General features: G+C 41.3%; 1 protein-coding gene across 1 annotated transcript in view; it reads right to left on the bottom strand.

Annotated features, from left to right (window-relative positions):
* The window catches only part of CTDP1 (CTD phosphatase subunit 1), a 174645-nt gene that overhangs the window by 109444 nt on the left and 47309 nt on the right, over window positions 1-17892 (bottom strand). Inside the window, exons 9-10 of the mRNA XM_077810532.1 lie at window positions 13853-13994; window positions 11065-11295 (exon numbers count right to left, since the gene is read on the bottom strand). Coding sequence (XP_077666658.1) covers window positions 11065-11295; window positions 13853-13994 — 373 coding nt within the window. The remainder of the gene's footprint in view (window positions 1-11064; window positions 11296-13852; window positions 13995-17892) is intronic.

The raw sequence follows: 17892 nt of genomic DNA, 5'->3' as shown, positions 1-17892 counted from the left end.
ATTAAATGCTAATTCCAGCCTCTCAGTTGTATGAGCAGAATTCAATAAACACAAGTTTCAGGAATATATTTTCAGAACGGGGAGCATAAAATTCTGTACACATGCATGTGCATGTACCTGTGCACTGAAGTGCCCTATTACATGTATTAATGTCCAGGATGCGTGAACACACTTCTGAAGATGACATATCTTACACCCTTCTACACTGGTACAGGTATCAGTGCAAGAACTAAAATTATGCTAAGGAAAGGATTAAAAAAAACATCAAATACCATTCTTAAACTACATTGATCAGTAAGAACAGTGGCAAGAGATATAACATTGGAAAAGCAGCATTAAAAACAATTCTAACTAAACACTTGAACAGTAATGAACACTAATTCTGACAGCTGGACACTAACAATTGCATATATTTTGTTAATTTAGACCTTGATCCTAAAAACATGCACAGGCACTTTATACAGTTGAATGGTTCCATTAACATCAGCGGGAGTATTTACCTCTACTAAGTTAAGCATCTGCATACAGGGTATTTGTGGGACTGCCTTATGGCAGAAGTGCTTATTTATGACCTTCCAAGTGTGTCATTTTATTCATATGACTTGAAAGACACAGATACTTAGTAAAGTTGGGTTTTGACTTCTCTTCTCTACTCAGTTCCATTGCAGACTATATTAAACACATCGATGTAAATATGTTATGAAAACTACGACAGATTTAGCATTTTAATGACTACTGTGTCAAATCATTAAAAGCAAAAAAATGCACTTTGAGCACATAAACTAAGACTAGAAATTCTACAGATGAACATGCATTTTTAAATGAATTCCACAATATTTACTTCAGCCATAAGTGCTCGCACCTCAATAAGCTAAATTATTTGGGGTCTCTTAGTGTCACCTAAAAAGCACAGTGCTGCTTTTACCTTTCACATGTAAATTATACCCATTTTCTAACAAGTCTGTCCTTATCTTTTACTGTATTATTAGTGTTCACTGGGGTTTAAAGTAAAAATAAGATGACATGTTAAGTCCAGCATGCCATCTACAATGGTTTTCAGACAACATTCATTACTTCATCTCATGAATTATTATAATTCTTAATTCTTATAACTCTTAACATTTACTATTTTTTTTTTTAAAAAACCTCTATATTAAGATGCCTATTGTCAAGACACTTGCATATAAAGAAAAGAATCCTAACTATTCCCTGCTAAAAAGAGTGGTCACTTAACTGCTGTCACCAACCCTAACAATTTAAAAAAAAGTGTCCCTCTAAACTACCATTATAGTCAGGGAATCATTAGTAACCGTTTTTTCTTCTTTGAGTGCTTGCTCATGTCGATTCCATTCAAGGTTGAGTCACAAGCAGTATCCATGGAGGTGGGCTCAGAGTTCACAGTCGTGCGGCTTGCAACATTGCTCTACCGAATCCAGCATCATCTTGGGCCTGCTGGGTAAGCGCGTAATGAGACGAGAACGTGTGGATAGATGACCAGGTAGCAGCCCTGCAGATGTCCTGAATTAGCGCTTGGACAAGGAAAGCTGCCAATGAGGCCTGCGCCCTCGTCGAATGGGCGGTTACAATCACCGGTGGAGACACTTTTGCCAAACCATAACAGAAACGGATGCAGGCGGTGATCCAAGAGGACATCCACTGGACAACCTTTCATCCTGTCTGCCACCATGACAAGGTTTGTGTTGACTTACGGAATGGCTTGATTCTTTCGATGTAGAAGGTCAGAGCCCTTCTGACGTCCAGAGTGTGCAATTTGTGCTCTTCCTCCAATTTATGAGATTTTGGAAAGACGACAGGCAAATGTATGCCCTGACTCCTACGAAAATTGTAAGCACCTTGGGCAGGAAAACCGGGTGCGGACTCAGCTGAACCTTGTCCTTGTAGAAATCTCTATAGGGCAGCTCCGAGATAACTGCCCTAAGGTCAGAGACCTGGTGGGCAGAGGTGATTGACACTGGAAAAGAAACTTTCCAAGATAGGAGGAGAAGACAGCAGGAAGCCAGAGGCTCGAAGGGGTGGGAGACCCATGAGCCGCGACAGCATGAGACTCAGGTCCCAAGGAGGGACGGGGTACTGGACGTGAGGATAAGAAACCAGACCGTCATGTCATGAGCAAAGACCGATCTGCCTGAGATTGGTGCTGCCTTGGCGAGGTGCTAGAGTCCCCTTCCGGTGACCAGGGAGGAACTGTGGACGCCTGAGTATGGTGGCTGGCCCTCGGAGCAGGGGAGCGGTGCCCTGAGTGGGGAGATTGGCCCCTGCCAGCGGACCGGTATCGGGAATGCAGGGACGGGTGCTGTGAAGCGCATTGGTCTCATGACATTGGGGAGCGAGATCTGTGCTGCAGTGTCATCTGGCAGGAGGGCGAACAGTGCCAGTCATACGGGGACCAATGTCCCACTGTGGGTGATCTGCATCTTGCCCGTGATGCCAGCAAGCTAAGCCGTCTAACTGGGGACCTAGGGTGCGGAGTCAGGGACCTTGGCCTCTGCTCTGGGGATTGGTGGTGCACTACTGCCCTCTGAGGTGGTCCCATGCTTGGTTTACTCCTATCAGGGTGGTGGAGGGGCTTTTGCAGCTTCCATCAGCATATGCAGCACCAGTGGGGCGCTCTGATCTTTAGCCCCCTCAGCCGTGGGAGGCAGTATCGGGTGCCTGGATCCCCTACTGCTCCTGGGAGTCAGATCCTTGCGCACTGAGCAAGGCTTAAAGCCCAGAGACCAGCGTATGCCCTGTCTTGGGGCAAAGTCCCAAAAGGGACTAACTTACTAACCACTACACTTAACACCTAATGACTAACTACAGTGAATAACTGTATACAAAAGAAGGCGGAATAGCACTAGGAAAACACTACTGATCACTTGCAAAGCAAGGGGAAGAGGCTCTGACAAACCACCACGGGCGGTAAGAAGGAACTGAGGGGGTGCAGGGCCGGTGGTGCCTAATATACTGATGCATGAGTGCAGCACTCCAGAGGGTGCCATGACTGGCCCTATGGATACCAGTAAGGCAAAAAATATGCGACGGCTGTGCACGTGGGCATGCACACACCTAGAATGGAATTAACATGAGGAAGCACTCAAAGAAAAACATTGCAGTTGTTTATGTTCAAAATGTTTAAAAGATCAGTTACCTCAAATGAAAACCATAAATATTTGTTGAAGAGTAGTTATTTAAGTCTTTTATAGAGATAGCAACACTCAAATTGAATCAACACTTCTATGTTGATGGCTTTACTAATTTGTGGTTGAATTAAGCAGACTTGCTTACAAGTGTTCTCATTTTACAGATTGTGCTTCACAACCCCAACCCACATAGACTTTCCTAGGACACACAACTGTATAGTTATCTTAAAAACAAAACAAAACAAAAACCCACACATCATGTAGGTTGCAAAGTCAAGCACAGTGCCAATGCAACTTTATTTCTGCCCTCATATCTCATATGCATTCTGATACAATCTTCAGTTAAACGATCACATACTTTTGCCCCACAGCTCTCCTGCTTCACTCAAATGCACAGTGCTCAACCATTCTGTGTTTTGGTTTATCCCCATAGTTCAACGTGTTGCTCCATGCTTTATTTTCTTCCACATAATTTAAACACTGCTCTGAATACTGATTCTTTTCCTTATGGTCTTTTCTAGAGCTCTCATTACTGAATTTATCTCCACATCTCCCTTGCAGGACAAGAGTATTATTATTCCCATTTTACCGATAAAGAAACATAGAATTCCCGGAGGCCACACAGTGATTCAATGCCAGATCCAGGATTAGAACTCTGTACTTTGTGACTTCCAACACTTTACTCACTTCTCCAAACCCACCTCAGTGCCCAGGGTGGGATGAGCTGCTGGATCCAAAGAGTGATGAGAGAGGAGCATCTATAGAACTGGTATAGAATTATGAAAAACAGAGATGGAAGAAACCAATTATGTTATGGCAGAGTTTCCCTAAATGTGTGATGCAGTCCCTAGGAGAGTATGGGCAGAACTCTCAATTGCCTTCAGTCAACATTAACTAGAGATTTTTTTTCTTTTTTTATGTTTGAAGACAAAACCTTTAAAGCAAGTAACAGATGCAGTCTGCGGATACCTGAACAATTGCTCTGAGATATCTCAGAGCAATTCAGATGACACTGCTAATTCAGATGACAATGATACTTTGTAAGTTAACAATTTCACTGCTCACCAAGAATGTCATGGAAGAGGAGCAGCATTATATTATGAAGATTTGCATAAGCCTCTAAATCCAGAATGAGGCTTTGCATTGCCTGAAACCTTGCCTGTGGTAGTACAATCCTGGCCATGGTCCTGGACTCAACAACTCCTATTAATTCTGTTTTCTCTACTGGACTCAGGCTTGTCTTGTCTATGTTGATCAGCAAGCCAAGTGCATCAAAGGTGGATCAGATTATGTTCATGCTGAATACCACCTTCAACTTGGATTGACCTCTTATCCAGTTGTCCAGGTAAATGAATACATGGACCACTGACCTCAGGAGGAAAGCTGTAACCTCTACTACACACTTTGTAAAGACACGTGGGGCAGCCAGGAAACCAAAGGGGAGCTGTGTGAACTGATAATGGTGCCCGCTGACAATGAATCTCAGAAATTTTCTGTGACTCTGATGAATCACCATGGGAAAGCAGGCATCCTTCAAGTAGAGAGCAGCATACCCATCCCCCACTTTCAGGGAAGGAATAATAGAAGCAATTGTGACCATGTGGAGTTTCTATTTTGGGTTTTTTGGGAACTTATTTAACTGCTGTAGATCTAAAATAGGCTTGAGATCCCTTTTACCTTTGAGATCTAGAAGTATCAGGAATAAAACCCCTTTCCCCTGAACAAATGAGGGAACTCCTCTATAGCTGCTACAAGGAGGAGTGATTGTATTCCTTGTAGCAACTGTCTCATGAGAGGGGACCTTGAAGAGGGATGGAGACTGCGGCGTAGAAATAAATCAGAGAGTGTATATCCCACTTCCACTGTGCTTATAACCTACCAGACTGTGGTGATGTGGCTCCAAGTACGACAGAAACGGAACAGACGTTTTTCAAAAATCGAAGAAAAAGATGGCACTCTTATAACTGGTAGACTACTCTCCACCTGCCCATTAAAATGAGTTCTCAGAGTTGCTGCCTGTCTTGATGAACTGGTGGCTGCCGAAGCAGAGGGTGGTGGCAAGTGTCTCTTGTACCCTCTGCTTCTTCTCCCTGGCAGGTCTTGGGCCTGAGGGACAAACCCCTGAAAATGCTGGGACTGATGAGAATAGAACACCTTCCGTTTCACTTTTGTCCAAGGATTTTATGGCTGCTCTAGAGTCTGAGACTACGTAAAGTCTTGTCCAGCTTTTGTGAGAAGAGCGGGAAAGATGAATCCTGGATTGCCTGCTGCACCTTGGGAGGGAGGCCAGAAGAGTGTAACCAGGGCAAGCATCTCATCCTGATAGAGGCCAGGCTGTGAGCTGCAGAATCTGCTGCATTGAGACCTGCCTGCAGAGCTGTTCTTGCGACCAAATTTTCCCTCCTCTATTAAAAACTGGAACTCCTGTTTCATCTCATCTTGGAGTCTGTCTTTCAACTCAAACTGTATGAAATGAAATTGAAACACCCCAACAAAGCTCGCTGGTTTGCAATACAAAGCTGTAGCCTGCCTGTGGAATAAAGGCTCCTCCCAAAAAAGTCCACCTTCTTATCCTCTTTATTTTTGGGGGGTTGACACCTGGTGCTCGTCTCTCTCTCCCTCATTCATTGCTGCCACTACAAGGGAGCTGGGTGAGAGATTATACAGGTGCTCAAACCCTTGAGAGGGGACATGGTACCTATTCTACAACTTTTTTTTTGGTGTGTGCGCAGAAGGCAGCAGGGAATCTGGGGACTGACCGAGAATCTTGGTAGGCTCCAAGATAACTCTCCCTATAAATGAGATTATTTTGGCTGGGGACACAGATGTCAAAATGTCCACTAGCTTTTGAGACTTTTCCCAGGCCTCCTTTGGGTGGATGTCTAACGCCATTGCCATCTTCCTCAATAATTCTTGATGGGTCTTAAAATCATCAAGAGATAGAGAAATAAGCACCACCTCAGCAGATGAGGAAGGGGATGTCAGTGGTACCAAGGGCTAGTTCAATTCCTGCTCCTTTTGCAGCTGGTTATGAGAAGGATCCTGAATCTGTTCAGTGCTGGGCTTGGTATTTGATGCTATGATGCTTATGGTGCTGATGCTCCTGATGACCAGAAGATGGACCTGGCTGAGGTGGCTGCAGGGATGCCCCTTGCTGCAACTGAATCTGAAAACAGGGCAGGCCGGTGCCATACTCTTGATGATGGGACATGCTAGGTTGGGACACACAGGATTCCCACTTCAGAGTCTGATGAAAAAAAAAAAAAAAAGGCTTTTCCTGTGACCATGAAGGTGCCATACTTGTCAGTACTGGTGAAGAAGGCTCAAGCTCTGAAGAAAAGGGAGCGGGGACATCTGTGGCTTTCCCCTAGCTGATACCACTTTAAATCTGTTCCCTGATGGTTGAATCCAATGAATCTGCCCAGTAATGAGGTAAAGGCGCTAATGGCAGTATCTTGGGCGCCAGTTCCGGGCAAGTATCTAACTGGCAGTGACTGCATCACCAAGAGGTTTTAGCAACTTTCAAATGCCACAGGAGTAGAGGACACTGGGAAGACACTCTGGTAAAAGGATTTGAGGAGATGGCAATGAAGGCGCTTTGGGAGCTGATTTCAACAGGCCTATACTGGGCTCTGGAGTCAACAAACTCCCTTGCTTAAAGGTATGCTCTGGGGAGTGCTTTCTCCTTGAACACACTCCTGAGTCTTTAGAACAGCTCTTTGCATCTTTCGACAATCCTGGTACTGAGTCCAATTTCTGATGCCTCTTCTTTGGTACCGGCTATGCTGATCTGCCTCTCGATAATGGAAGCATTGGAGGTGTGCTACTGACCAAAGCCAAGATGCTCAATATCTGGACTGAGGTTAATGGCTCAAGATGGAGGATGTAGCACTGATTCAAGCAGTAGATACTTTAGTCTGGCTGCAGTCTTTTTTAGAATGGGACTTAAAGCCCTTAGAAATGGCACACTTGTCACACATGGGAGGTTCCCGTCGCCCAAAAAAGTAAGGCAGCTGGGGTGAGGGTCACTATTCGGCATTGCCTTACCCAGAGAGTGGCAGGGCTTGAAACCCAGAGGTGGTTTGGCCCTTTATGCCTGTGAATAATGTGTGAGGCAGCAGAGAGCACTGGGGCTACCGCAGTGGGTACCGTTAAGAGAAAAATCTGATAACTATGCACAGGAGAGCTCAAACACCTACAGTGGAATGGACATGTGCAATCACTCAAAAAACACTGGGTTGCTGTATCTAAGCTATCCCCTCCCACCTGGTTTTGTATGCCATTGGTCTCAAATTCCTGTTCTGTGGTATGAGGGACAAACTCCCTGCTGAAACAGCAATGCCATTTAATACAAGTGGCAGTTAAAGTAACTTCCAGAACTAGCATTTTTGAAACTAGCATATACAGGCTCTGAATTTGAATCCTGACCCATTTAGTTGTTACAGGTTTTTGGGTACTTCTAAACCAAAACCAGAAGATAGGTCCTTTCTAATTCTGAATTGGACCTGCAACCATAGCCATAGAGACAGGTTCAGCATAATGCATCTGAAGTTTGAATCTGCTGAAATTATGTTCTGTTTTAGCACATCTCTACCTATGGTGACTGTTTGTCCTGGAGGAGACGTCTATGAAAATAACTGAACAAAACTTTGAAAACTAGATGCCCAAAATTAGAATAATAAAACCCTATTAGGCACCTAGCTAATTCACCTGGCTGAATTTCGGAAGTTCTGAACACCAGCAGTCCCCACTGACTATAGTGGAATAGAGATACCTAAATTTAAGCCCAATTTTAAACATTTTGGCTTGCTGCGTTTACGATGTTTTTTAAAAAGCATAATTTGTCACCTCTAGCCATCCCACAACTGAGCAAATGGGACAATGAAGTGTAACTGTTACCTCCCAGTTCCTGTGCTGCTAAGCAGGAACACAGTATGGGCAAAATGTTTAAACTTGGATAGTAGGCAGGTAGCAAGCTATAGTTATTTTTTCTGTGGCTAAGAATTGTGCACATGCTACTGTGTTTTAGTCTCTCTCCCCCATTTCCCTTTCTGAGCCACTTGTTTGTCTCGTCCCCTCATTATGTCTGGTCTTTCAGACTGTAAGCTCTTTGGGACTGAGACTGATATATTCTATGTTTGAACAGCATCTAACACAATGGGACCTCAACACAGTTGGCCTCTTGGTGCTACCACAATATAGATGGTTAAAAAGAAAGTATTTAAACACAAACTCATGAGAAAAGCCCCAATTTGCCAGGAAAGAGGTCCCCTGATTTCCAATTGGATAGTGCATTTGTCAAGCCCCAGTAAATGTAATTTAAGCAGAAATTCCTCTATCCAATATTTTCCATAATTTTCCTAGCATCCCCAGTGAACCTTTAAAAATTAATCAGTGCTCTACCAGTTTTGTAAAAGTCCTATGTTTCTGAAACTGAAGGTTTGACAAATAGAAAATTGGATTTTAAATTAACCAAAGATTAGAGTGGCTCCTGTTAACATCAAGACAGGAGTGAATCTGAGAAGTCTACAGGTTAGCTTCTTATATGACTATATCATAGGTAGCATTAATTCTTTGTACTGTTCTACATAATTGGCTAATCTGAAGATAGACAGGGTCAACTGAGGAATCTGCATAATCCATGAAAAAAATTTATCATGCATATGCAGAAGTCACTTTCCCCTTAGGTTTTTTCCCCAATATACAAGTTGTTCTTGGTGGCCAAATTAAAACCAAAATTTGACCCCCCACCGATGAAACTTGTAATCTTGAAAGCTCCACATTATTCTTTATTTTAAAATTCAGAATACCCATTTATTTCAAAATCTCATTTTTCTTCTTCCTGAAGTCATTAAATTCTTAGATTTTTCTTTCTCCAACAGAGTTTGTAAAATTTTGAACATAATATGCAGTATTTTTGGTTACAATCAAAGCAGCCCAATTGTACCACAATCACTGGCTGTCAGAAGCGCTAAAGAGTAACAATCATGATTAACAAGGGGAAACAATTTTCCAAAGGCCTTCTCTGGGACTGGTTTATCAGAAGTTCCCAGCTGAAGATACCAACCGACGTATACCTTTTGGAAGAGGAAGACAATCAAACGAGGTACCAGTTTCGCATTACAAAGCAAAATGAAAATAGCTGTGTGGATGTCAATTTTTGGCTCAGTAATTTGTAAACTTGGAGAGTGAGAAGGGAAGAATATGGAGATTAAGAGCGTGCACTTTTGAAGTTATTGATTGACACATTAACACATCAGACTTTTACATGCAAGAATTTTAGAAAAGTCATACATATATTCAGTCCAACACAAAAGCTTCCCAGCTTCTTGAAACTTTGAGACAAATTCCTCTTCCCCAATGTCAGATAAGGAACAACAAAACCTTTCTAATTACTCTTTCAAAATACTTGCTGTCTTGACTGTTTCAAGTTTCTTTCTTGCCAACTCATTTAAAAGAGTATTAGAATGAAATGCAGGGTAAAAAGTGGTGATTTAGAAAAGGAGCTGAAAAGAACATTTCTTTTTCAAAGATAAGAATGGAACTTAATAAATTCATGTTGGGAAGGGACAAGGAAAGTGGAATGAAGGAGACAAAAGGAAATGAAGACCATGAAAGTGGGAAGGGAGAAGTGAAAGCATGTAAATCTTTTGACAAAGAAAAGAGGTGGCAAGAGATTTCTGTAACACATGAAGACTTAAAGAATATAAACCCTAGAGACAATGAAAAGGAGAACATGCAGAAGAGTTCACCTTGCATCTCAGCATTTATAATACTTTGTACTTCTGTAGCACCTTTGATGATCTCAACTGTTTTCAGAGATAATTAAGTTAACCCCAATACTCTGCCAAGTAATTGCAGATTACATGTTAGAGAAGGAGAAACTGAGGTACAGAATCATAGACTATCAGGGTTGGAAGGGACCTCAGGAGGTCATCTAGTCCAACCCCCTGCTCAAAGCAGGACCAATCCCCAATTTTTGCCCCAGATCCCTAAATGGCCCCCTCAAGGATTGAACTCACAACCCTGGGTTTAGCAGGCCAATGCTCAAACCACTGAGCTATCCCTCCCCCCCCACAGAGAGGGTACCTAATTTAGTCACTTAAGTCAAGAGGAGTTGCTGAGTGCTCAGCATTTTTGAAAATTAGGTGACTTATTTAAGAACCAAAAAGCCATACTTTGGAGCCTAACAGACTCCCACTTTTGAAAATCTTGGCTTAAATAACCCGACCAAGATCACAAAGTCTGTGGCAGGGCTCCCAGATCTCTTAGTTGCTAGTTCTATTCCTTAAATCATAAAGCCAGCCTTTCTCCCCTTTTATTTTAGTATCTTAATTCAAAGGTGAGTTAATGTTTTTAGTGCAGACTGACTAGTAGAAACTCACTGTAACACTGGTCAGTTAACCCTTTAAAAACAAACATTACTCTGGGATCTTACTTTGAAGTTATCTCCCATCTGAAAGTACGTGTATGAGTAAGCAAAGAAGAAAAGTTCTAAAACAAAACTGATACTGCAGCCAGCTGTATATTTTATTTGATAGCCAAACAACAAATCCAAAGTAATGAATACAACTTAGAGCTGAAATTCACATGCAAAACACTCTTGTTTTGGGATATAAATTATCCTAATAAATTCTATAGTATATAAAATACAAAAACAGTATATTCTCTTTGGGGTTTCTACAAATACAGTTAAGGAAGCCCTATAAGGAATTAAACTCATTTGTAATACTACAGCTGTTCACCTATTTCTGATCATTTCCTTTAGTAAGATATTGCAAGAGTCGAAATCATTTTTATTTTTAAAGAGGTAAGCTAACTAAGCCAACTGAATGAAATATTATCAAGTAACAAAAAAACCTGTGATCTTAGAAAAATGTAACTTGCACATAAACTTAAGTGATCCTTAGCTTTCACATACCTGAAGGATGAGTGCTCCGCGTGGACCGGTAAAGTGAGGGGAGGAGCTGGAGACTGGATATACGGAGACTGGACAGAAGACTGCGAGCTCTTCCTGATTAGCTTTCCAGTGTTGGGATCATAAAGCCGAACTTCAGGACCCGGCTGAAACTTTGGATGGATGGGTGTCGGGTGAAACAGAGCAGTCTGGAACACGCTGTGTGTATCAGGAAATGTGGCAGGACTGTTCTCTCTGTTAAATGTAATTTTTAAAAAGTTACATTAGAAATTTACATTAATTATTTGTACCTGGCAGTGGAAGCATTAGAATTTCCCTTTCAGAGAAAGGACACATCAGGCTCTGACAAAACAGAGCACTGGAGCAGTCACAGAGATTATTACAGGGCAAAATGGACTTGCCTTTTTTCTAAAACAGAAAATAAATTTCTTAGGGAGTATGTTCTCAGTACACATGAAAATTCCACAGAACTTAATAGGAATAATGTATGCATAGGGAGAGAACAGACTTAATGTCATACTTATTCACTAAAATGAAAATATTCTAAAACAGCTATCTTAAAACATTTCTCAAAATTTAGTTTCTGAGACTTCTTAAAACAATTTCCTCTGTAGCATTAAAACTAATACATATTTGTCTACCACAGTAATTTGTAGATACTAATATAAACCAGATAAAATCTGCGCATGCACACACGTTCGTTTGTATAATGATTTGTAGGATATGATAAATATTTGCTATTCAATATTGCTCTTAAAGCAAAACAAAAACAAAAAAATAGTACAGCAACTTCTGCCTCAAAGAAACTATTTACAAAACACCAAATTAATTCACTATTGCACTAAGCCACATATATGGCTACTTAAAAAAAAGCCATTAATGATGCCATCAAATATGTCAGTCACTTAGATTAATATCATATGGAAACAGACACATACAATAGCATGGATAGAAGAACTAGCTATGCATCATATAGTGATGTAAGGAGGCAAACCTATCTTAAGAAGGGTGTTCAGCAAAAGTAAGTTAATCTCACATATTTATACATGCCAGCCTTTTAAAGTTCTGCTACAACACTGAGATTGAAGATCAACAGATACTTCATAGATAAAATTATCCATTTCCCTCCAATGTTCTTTATAAAATGAATTTACTTGCAAACAGGATCTCTTCTCAAGTGTTTATTTGCTTTTATAATTTGACACCTGAAGTTGTAAGCCCTCTAGGATAGCAATCATTGCCACAAACAACTCTGACAGCGGAAGATTTGACTTCAGAAAAAATGCACATGCTGCTACACATTAGTAATTCAAGTCTTAGTTTGTATTTTAAAAGTCTCCCTCGTAAGAATATGAAAAAAGTATATGATGCCAGAGCAACATTTTATTTTAAAAAAAAGTGTTCAGTATATAGAAGAAAAGACCATCACTGCATCTCATTGAAACTGCAGTGTGAATTTTAAGTAAGCAGGAAAGCCAGCGTTTTGGTCTTAGAGGATGTGATGTTGGCAATTCACTGAATGAAATTCTGCTAAGGATTACTTTCTGTCTGAAGGCGCCATCCTATGGTGAAAGGATAAACTAAGGTATTGAATATTTGGGGGTATAAGATCTCATGGCACATTTTAAAAACTAATGAAGTTACAATTTATTTACTTTGGCCAAAATTTTCAACGCTCCTAGACTCCAGTTTAGGCTTCTAATTAAAAACTGCCTCATTTTTAGACATACTGGGCACCCACAAACCCTATTTATGGTATAAATATTAATCCATGCACATGACTTCACTTAAGTCTTCACCAAAGGATGGCAGTAAGCAATCCCTAGCCTGATGCCATTCATTAAATCACCAATATCACTTTTTGCAGCACTGAGAATTTTCCAAAGCAATCTCCTGTAAAAAGGTGAGGCTCTTCTGATTAGTTTGCAAGATTGACAAGATCAACTGATGTGGTGCAAACAAGAACACAGCCAGGATTTACAAGGTACAGGACAAGAAGCAAAAGCAGAAACTCCATTGGAAGCCCCTTGCCATCAGCTCTTTCAGTCACATCACCTCCTTCAAGAGGGCTCATCATCAGTAGTGATCTCTGCCCCCTTTGGTATTTTTCTTTAACCTTTCTTCTGCTTCCCCTCTCTCATCCAAGGTTTATCCTCTTCCTATTCGCTGTTCACCCCACTTCATTGTTTTTGTCTCCTTCCTTTCTTACCACCCTTCCTTCAGTTCACCCATTTTGTTCTCCCATCAGTGTTTTCCCCCCTCTGCTCTCATATTTATCCTCCCCTTTTCTCTTCCAACCACATTTTTTCTTCTTACATTGTTTTTTTCTCCCTTTCCTTCTCTTTGTTACCACGTGTAAAATGGCTAGCTGGTCAGGCTTCTCATACTCCATGAATCTGTGTGCTCACAAGGTGGGAGACTGCATGATTACGTCATGCTACACCTCCATTCCTGGTCTCTACTAGTCCTCCACAGCATTAGTACGCAGCACCACTGGTCAGACCTGCTGCTGCTTAATTGAAGTCCCCGCTTGTGGTACTACTAGTCTTAGGGACTTCCCTAAACTCCAAAGCTTGGATCAACTGCCTCCCAGTGATAGTCCTGTATGCAAATAGGACAAGAAATTGGCTGAAATATGGTATGGAATTTTCATACAAACCCTACATCTCACATACAATTTTGGGTTCATCATACCTTATGCATCAACTCTCTACACAGAATGAGAATAAAACCAGTCAAAACATGATCAACCTATCTTTGGTCCATTTTTTTTTTTTGCAACTAATTTTACCTTTGTGTTTTGATGTAGTCATCCTTTAAGGGAAAGAGCTGCTCCTCTACCTTGTCCCAACGCTCCAAGCAGCTCCACAGCCAGTCAGGGTTTACAACATGGAGATGTTTACAGTCCAGAGCTTGCCGTACTTTTTCTGTGCCTATTATTAAGTCAAACACAACATTACAGTGTTCTGAATAGAAAAGAAGAGGCTTATGTTTTTAAATAGGATATTCTGTGACCTATTTTGAAAGTTATCCGCTGGCTCAAAGACATTACAGGACATGTTAAAACAAGTCTTAAGCCTTGGCTGCACTAAGGTATTTTACAAGAAGCTTCTTAGTGGTGAAAATTAGTGAAATTCCTTAGTAGAGACACAGCCAGTGTTCCACTAAAGATCATTCAAATGGGAAGTGGAACCAATCAATTCATAACACTTGAGCATTTCTACACTGAGCAAACAGGCAAAAAGATAAAAGGAACAAAAAAGATACAGATTTCCAAAAACACAGCCTTGTATCAAAAGATATCACAGTCTAAAGCAGAAGTGGCCAAAGAGTGGCCCATTCAGTACCCATAAAAACCTGAGCATATTTCACATAACATTAATGTATGCAGTGTGCTGTTATACCAAGCAGTTGTACCACACTAACTGTCAAACACGTGGTCATCCTCTTTGATTTGCCATGAGTGTGCCAGGCGCTAACTCCTACACTAAAGCAGAAATCATGGATTCTTTAGTTTCAAATGGGAGTACTGAATGTAAAATTACAGGACAGGCAAGCAAGTTGTCAACATGCGCCCTGGGACAGTGCAACAAATCAGCAAAAGAAAAAGAGGGAACCCTAGAACCATTGTGGCCAAAGGCCTTGATTTATAATGCATTGTAGATGAAAACCAATAGCAGAGTCACTGGAAAGAGCAAAAAGGCATCTAGATTGCTACAGATCTCTCCAGAGAACTATCATGATCAGCAAGCTCAACAAGTAAAAACTGAGAGGAGCTCTCCAGCCTACTAAAAGAAAAAGGGAAGAAAATGTATATTTTAAGAGAGCTGGTATTAAGTAGGCGAACAGGAAGAGATCAGGTATAAGAAAAAGAGGAATAAGTTCTTGATGAAGAAGAAGAGGAAGCAGTTCTTTATCTTGATTAAAAACAAGAGGTTAGCAAAAAGTTTGAGGGCTGGGCTGATGCAGTCTCTTGTACTAGGTATAAGTCAGGAGACTAGTTGTACTATTTTGGACATTTTACATTCTGGGTTCAGGCAGACTACCTTACCAAAGTTACAAAAGATAAAAGATTTAATAAATAAGGTTCCCCAGAGGAACCCAAGATTTGTGGGATGCACAAAAGTCCAGAACTGCCTGCATATATAATGCCGAGGTCCCACATAAGTGATAAAGGGGTATATGCACCATCATTTCATTTTCATTTGTAAGGGATTGAAGAAAGGAAATTCTCCCACACACTTTTAGAAGAAGAGAGAAATTTATGGAGAGCACATGTCAGACCCCCACTGAATGGGAAAAAAAATTGAATTCAGCCACATTCAGGGTTCCACATATTCCAGAATTCTGTAGAATCAAATATTCCTGTGCAATGGTGCTCCAGAACCTAACGTTTCATTAAAAAAAAAAAAAAAAGTTATTTTTAGTCCTCAGGATTGTGAAGAAAGCAATAAAAACAGATACCATATTGTCTTCTTTAATCTGTACAAAGCCTGAAACAGTACTTCAGAGATGTGAGCAGCTCCCATTCATTTCTATAGGTTAACAACACTGAACACTAAAAATGCCGTGCAGGCCCAAAAACCCTACTGTCCCCCACTTGGGCACCAAAACTTCCAGCTTTCTCCCTGACAACTTCTACAATGCAATTATGCAGAGCCGTTACAATAATCTGCATCATACAGCTAACTGAAAATATGGAACAAGGCAATGAACGCTTAATAAACTGGGGATGTTTTGGGGACTGCCTTCTCAAGATTTCAGTTAGCGAAAAGAATTAAAGTGTTTAATGCATACATGACCTTCCTAGAGTGAAACTTAGTGAAAGTCAATTTAATTGGATAGAGAGAGAGAGTATTACTACATGAACCTTAACCCCCCATATGCACTTTTTACTTTTAGGCCCACTCTTACTGAGAAAGTATCAATCCAAAAGAAAAAATACTGGAGGATGGCGTGGATTGCACCCTCAGCAAGTTTGCAGATGAGGAGGAGAGGTAGATATGCTGGAGGGTAGGGATAGGATGCAGAGGGATCTAAACAAATTACAGGATTGGGCCAAAAGAAATCTGATGAGGTTCAACAAGGACAAGTGCAGAGTCCTGCACTTAGGATGGAAGAATCCCATGCACCGCTAAGACTAGGGACCGAATGACTAGGCAGCAGTTCTGCAGAAAAGGACCTAGAGTTACAGTGGACGAGAAGCTAGATATGAGTCAACAGTGTGCCCTTGTTGCCAAGAAGACTAACGGCATTTTGGGCTGTATAAGTAGGAGCATTGCCAGCAGATCGAGCGACGTGATCGTTCCCCTCTATTCAGCATTGGTGAGGCCTCATCTGGAGTACTATGTCCAGTTTTGGGCCCCACACTACAAGAAGGATGTGGAAAAACTGGAAAAAGAGTCCAGCAGAGGGCAACAAAAATGATTAGGGGGCTGGAGCACATGACTTATGAGGAAAGGCTGAGGGAACTGGGATTATTTAGTCTGCAGAAGAGAAGAACGAGGGGGGATTTGATAGCTGCTTTCAACTACCTGAAAGGAGGTTCCGAAGAGGATGGATCTAGACTGTTCTCAGTGGTACCAGATGACAGAACAAGGAGTAATGGTCTCAAGTTGCACTGGGGGGAGGTTTAGGTTAGATATTAGGAAAAAAAATTTTCACTAGGATGGGGGTGAAGCACTGGAATGGGTTACCTAGGGAGGTGGTGGAATCCTTTAGAGGTTTTTAAGGTCAGGCTTGAAAAAGCCCTGGCTGGGATGATTTAGTTGGGGACTGGTCCTGCTTTGAGCAGGGGGTTGGACAAGGTGACCTCCTGAGGTTCCTTCCAATCCTGAGATTCTATGAATATTCTAGACCTTCGAGCTGGTAACGCTTTTGAAGGGGCGTGGAACAACTACTTCAACCAGCTAGATATTTCAACTCTCACTCTTTATAGGTTTATTTCCTTTGCAGATTACCCTCTCTCCCTTCCCCCACCAAGTAACTGTTAGGCTTCAAATGGTCTTGAATCTATCCCTTCAAGAAGTGGGAAAAAAGGAGCTAGATGGGGAGGACAGTTTATATCAGGGGTCTCAAAATCAAATTTACCTTAGGGCCAGTGCCAGTCCTCAAATCCAATAAGGTCACTGAAGATGGCGTTCAGAAAAGAAAATGTTTATATTGTATTTTTTATTTCAAATTTCTTAGAAATAATAAAACGGTCATACAGCTTTATACCATTCTTTGCCTGCCAGAGAGTTTTTAGTGTTTGCCAGACACCTGGCAATGCTTCAGTTCTGTCAATTTGTTGATGTTTGGCCTTAGTGACTGAGCAGTTGAAACCTTCAGGATTGCAGCAAAGTGTGCATCAGATTGTTGTGTTCAGTATTTTGACTTGTTTATATTCATTGTGGAAAAAAGTGACGTTGCCTCCATGGCTGACTCTGCCCAGTGACTTGTGATGGTATCTCTGTCCCTCTCCCACAGACAATGGGAGCTGCCCGGGGGAGCCGGACTTTGAGACCCCTGGTTTATATGTTATGATGAAAAAAACCCACAGGACATCATATTTGTTTCAGAGGAGCAGAACTGCATTTATATGATATTGGGAAAAGACTGTTTACTTTTAAATTCTATGTTGCAGTAATAAAGGAGATAAAGCCCGTAGGAGTCTTTATAGAAGTTGCCTTTATTATTTTAATACATTCTGTTCCTAGGAAACAGAACAGTTCTGGGCTTATAAACATCATTTGTGTCTGCAGCTAAAGAAACAGGCTAGTTTCTATGCACTCATGAAACCTTTCCAGCTTCGTGATCATGCCTAGAATTTTATCTTGCATTCTGTTTAAA

The sequence above is a fragment of the Eretmochelys imbricata genome, chromosome 2, assembly GCF_965152235.1.
Source record: "Eretmochelys imbricata isolate rEreImb1 chromosome 2, rEreImb1.hap1, whole genome shotgun sequence".
Classification (NCBI taxonomy): domain Eukaryota; kingdom Metazoa; phylum Chordata; order Testudines; family Cheloniidae; genus Eretmochelys; species Eretmochelys imbricata.
The sequence above is the reverse complement of the archived record's forward strand: the minus strand, read 5'-3'. Positions and strand labels throughout refer to the sequence as shown.